The 4,730-nt window shown below is 35.3% G+C and overlaps 1 protein-coding gene across 3 annotated transcripts; it reads left to right on the plus strand.

Annotated features, from left to right (window-relative positions):
* Positions 1 to 255: 255 nt before the first annotated feature.
* Positions 256 to 4,544, plus strand: LOC113786336 (uncharacterized). Of its 3 annotated transcripts, XM_073370487.1 has the most exons (4): positions 3,096 to 3,216; positions 3,340 to 3,618; positions 3,716 to 3,817; positions 3,991 to 4,544. In XM_073370487.1, exons 2-4 carry the CDS (start codon positions 3,421 to 3,423, stop codon positions 4,492 to 4,494), a joined length of 804 nt encoding a protein of 267 aa, XP_073226588.1. In that variant the 5' UTR covers positions 3,096 to 3,216; positions 3,340 to 3,420; the 3' UTR covers positions 4,495 to 4,544. The 3 variants fall into 3 exon arrangements, 2 of the variants coding, with proteins under 2 accessions (XP_073226588.1, XP_073226587.1); XR_012163763.1 differs by lacking the exons at positions 3,096 to 3,216; positions 3,340 to 3,618; positions 3,716 to 3,817 and adding exons at positions 256 to 303; positions 1,967 to 2,047 and having other exon boundaries at positions 3,991 to 4,126; XM_073370486.1 differs by having other exon boundaries at positions 3,104 to 3,618.
* Positions 4,545 to 4,730: the final 186 nt, after the last annotated feature.

Consider the following 4,730-nt stretch of genomic DNA (forward strand, 5'->3'; position numbering starts at 1 on the left):
GCAAGTTTTCATTTCTTCTCTAAATCCCTAAGTGTTGAACCCTTCCCTCACAAACTTGAACCCTTCTCTCACACTTCACTAAATCCCTAAATCCCTAAATCCTTGCCTTCGAATCTGATTCCTAAATCCCTAAGTGTCGAACCCTTCCCTAAATGCGGTGAAAATCGTTGAATCCATCACCGAATCCCTAAATGCAGTGAGTATCGCCGACCGAATCCATCACTTTCAGAGTCGGTCACCGTCCCCCTCTCGAACTCCGACACCGTCGCCGCAGTGAGTATCGCCGTCGTCGTCCCTTTCCTGGTTTGTTTGATTTCATTTCCTGGTTTTTTTAAAAAATATGTGCTTCCCTTGGTTTGTTTGATTTCATTTCCTGGTTTTCATTTCCTTTTTGGTTTTCATTTCCTGGTTTTCATTCATGATTTCCTGTTTGATTATCACCAGTGTAAATCACATGATTATTTATTTGTCTATTTGCTTTTTTTTCCTGCAATTCTCATCAAAGAAATCGAAAAGTCAGAGAAGCTTATGTTGATAGATAAAAGAAACAAAAGGAAGACCGAATGCACTGCATTTAATTATTATAGGTTTCTTATTTACATTATGCAGTATGCGCACTGAAATAGCCACTTGTGATAATTCTTCAGTTGACAAGAATCTTGAAAGTAATTTGTCCTTGCAAACCTTCTCTGATACCCATTTACATTTGGATGAGGATGATGAAATGCCAGTTTTTAACTATACCTTCTTTAACCCGATTCCCCACCCCTCCTTTTTTTTTTAAATTAAGTTGTCTCTATGTTTGTTATTATACATTGAAATTTGAATGGGCTTTGGATATATTTTGGTGAATATATAATTCACTCATGTTTTTTTAAACAATAGAGCCTCTCTTGTGCCAAGTTATGTATTAATTAGCTGTCAGTCAGCCTTTATTAATATTATTTTGAGGATAGAAAACTTGCCATTATGTGGAATATCCATTATCCAGTATACAGAAGTTTGAAGGAAACAGAGATGATGCTTTTATGTTGTTCTAGGTGTTCATAGGTCCAATCATTTAAGAAACACTTATAGAATATCCTTTTATAGCTTGAATGCTGATTTTTTTGGAATTTCTATGTTAATAATTTGATATATCTTTGCTGGGTGGCTGCTTTTGGCATTGTTTTTTCATTGCAGAATCCATAATGTAAAAAGACACTTCACTTGATTACGCTGTGCGACATTATTTGGCTAGCCTTATTTGACTAAGTCATGCTCTGTTTTGACCAAGTCATGCTCTGGTAGTGGACAATGTGGTAAGTTTTTTCATATGCATATTAATTACTACCATATAGTATTATTTTTTTAATGGCTTTATGTGACATTGGCCTTGCTTTTGAGAATGTGGAGTCTGCATTTGGCAATTTTGAAAAGAGCAAAACAGAATAACCACATTCTGCATTTGGCAATTTTAAGTTTGCTAATTACGACATTCTGCATTCTGCATTTGGCATTCTGCATTTCATTAGCCATTCTACATTCTGCATTCTGCCATTCTGCATTTTAAGTTTGCTAATTACGACATTCTGCATCTCTGCATTCTGCATCTCTGCATTCTGCCATTCTGCATTTTAAGTTTGCAAAATTCTGCATTCTACATTCTGCATTATGCCATTCTACATTCTACATTCTGCATTCTACATTCTGCATTCTGCCATTCTACATTACGACATTCTGCCATTCTGCATTCTGCCATTCTGCATTTTAAGTTTGCAAAATTCTGCATCTCTGCATTTCCATCAAAATTCTGCATTTCTGCATTTCCGTCAAAATTCTACATTTCTGCATTTCTGGTTCATTTCTGCATTTCGTCAAAATTCTGCATTTCTGCGTTTCCGTCAAAATTCTGCATTTGTGGTTCATTATTCTGCTTGGTTATGTAAATTGTTGCTTTCTAACTATCCCAAATGCATTGATGCAGAACCTGGTCCTCTGTATCCTGGTGAATTTCGATAAACAACAAATCGTAGTTTGGAGGGGAAGGATTATAAGCACTTGAAAGGTATGAATGTTGTTAATTTAATTATACTTTGTTATTAATATGGATGTTGTTGTGTTTGTTTGTTGGTGTACATGCTGAATTTGGAAAACCTCACCGAACCCTATTAAGCAGTCTCAAATGAGCAACATTATGCTTTAATATACTTAGAACTATAAAAATTATGCTTCAATATGCTTTGTTATTAACATTATGCTTTAATATGGATGTTGTTGTGTTCAATATACTTAGAACTATAAAAATTGTTCAATATACTTAGAACTATAATAAGTTCAATATAGTTAGTTGCATTGTTAAGCAATGCCATGATATAAATTGGAAATTTTGTTACTGTTTGAATATTAATCTCTAACTAATTTTTCAAACTTATTTAGTGATTGACAAGTTAAGTTTTGGTCTTATAGTAAATGGGTCGTACTTGGATGTACAATAGGGTACATGAAAATAGGCGCGGATTGAAAGAGGAGTATGTTAGTGGTGTTAAAGATTTTGTGAAGAGGGCTTTGAAACAACCGATTTGTATATCTGAGGGAGGGATAAGGTGTCCGTGCATAAAATGCAAGTGTATGAAGATATCTGCAGCAACTACTGTTAGACTTCACTTGTACCGGGATGGATTTCAACCAGATTATTGGATTTAGACTGAACACGGAGAAGTGAAGCCAATGGTTGAAACAAGAGGTGGTTCGACTAGTAGTAGGATTGTGCATCACGACGACCAATTGAATGGAATGGACGAAATGGTGTTTGATGCTTTTAGGCCTTATCGAGATGTCCTTGATGTGAACACTAACATGGGAAATGAGACATTTGTTGAGGATGAGTTGCCTAACGAAGATGCAAAACGGTTTTATGACAAGTTGATATCCACCAACAAGCCCATCTACGAGGGGGCTACCCAATCAATGTTATCAATTTGTGTTCAACTTGTGGCAATTAGGTCTAATTGGCATGTTCCACAAAAAGGTATAGATTTTGTTACAAAAATGCTTAAAGAGATTTTGTGTTATAGATTTTATTTAATACTATATTTCTTCAATACATTAATGCAGACTCACTCCTAGCAAAGCAGTTGCAGATGCCATTAGGTATGCCATACAAAAACAATTTCGTGAGCCTATCTATGGTTGGAGTGCAACCACTGACATAATTAGACAAGATTGGTTTGAAAAGTTTGCGGTAAGCCTTTGAATATAATTATATGTTCAATTCATTTTTCTAGCATATATAGGGAGAATTGTGTAATATGTTTTGTTGATAGTAGTTAGTACATATATACTTTTTGTTATTCCCAGGAGAAGGTATCGTGGGATCCTTGTCATAATAATATTGTGAAACGTCTGTTTGAACAAAAGGCCGCTAAAAGACTATCAGATATGCTTACAAAGGTGAGGAAAAAAGGGACTCGACCTAGTTGGATAGGTGAGGAAGCTTGGACTGGTCTTCAAGCATATTGGGAAGGTACATCATTCAAGAACATCTCCAACCAAAATAAGACCAATCGAGCTTCAACAAGAGGCGGGGCTGTCCACACCTCAGGCCGCAAAGCTCATATTGATGTTGCGATTGAGCTTGTATGTATTAAATTTACATTTACTTAAAATTAATACAATTTAATGTTATGATTTCTAATTCTGTGTTGTGATCCAATAATCTTGATTTTATTTGTAGAGCAATAACCTTCAAAGAGATTTACTTCCAGATGAGTTATTTTTGACAACCCACAAGAGAAAAAATGGCACTTGGGTTGATAGTCGCGCAGAATCTACCTATGTATGTTCTTTATTTATGTAAATTCTTTATGCAAATTCTTTATATTACAAATCAACCAAAAAATAATATGATGTCATTTATACCTAGAAGAACAATCCCTTTATTATACACTTGTTTAATTTATTTTAGAAATTTGATCATATATTACGTTATTAATTTATTCCATTTTTCAGGGAACATTTAAAAAAAAATTGGAGGAAGTACAAACACAGATTGGCGAAACAAGTGAAGAAAGTGGTAAAGAGGTAGATGGAGGGACAATACTTAAGTTATGGACTGAATATGCAGGGGGTCGCACTCGTGGTCGAGTTTATGGTACAGGAGACCTGTCCATTAACGTTCGACAGGGGTGTGTATCGCTTACACAACATTCCCAGAATCCTTCTAATTCTATGACTGGGACGTCTTTAGAAGCGGAGAGGGCAGCTAGAATTAGAGCTGAACAAATTGCTCAGGATGCAGTGTCCCAGGCTCAAGTGGCTACCAAGGTCGCCGAAGAGGCTAGGGAGCGTTCAAAGAAGTTAGAGAATGATTTTGATGCATTAAAGCAATTTTTTGGAGACAAATTTGACGCTTTGGCCCGTCAATCAACTGGTGGATCATCTACTGCGAGTCATCCTCCTTCGCATCCTCATTACGATCATAATTTGGACGATGTGTCGCTTGACGAACCTTAGTGTCATAGTTATGCTTACTTTTTGTAGTGGTTGACAATTATGTATTAGGTAACTTTTTTAAAGTTGTTATTCGATACTATTTATTATTTTGTAGTTTCAGAACACATGATATTTTGATATCTAATTTAATACTCTGTGTGTTTGTTATAATGTCAATGAATGACTTTTAATGTTTATTAGCAATCAATTATATTATAAAAAAAAAATGAAATTCAGCAAAGCAGGGGCTATAAAAT

The sequence above is a fragment of the Cicer arietinum genome, chromosome 6, assembly GCF_000331145.2.
Source record: "Cicer arietinum cultivar CDC Frontier isolate Library 1 chromosome 6, Cicar.CDCFrontier_v2.0, whole genome shotgun sequence".
NCBI classification, from domain to species: Eukaryota; Viridiplantae; Streptophyta; class Magnoliopsida; order Fabales; family Fabaceae; genus Cicer; species Cicer arietinum.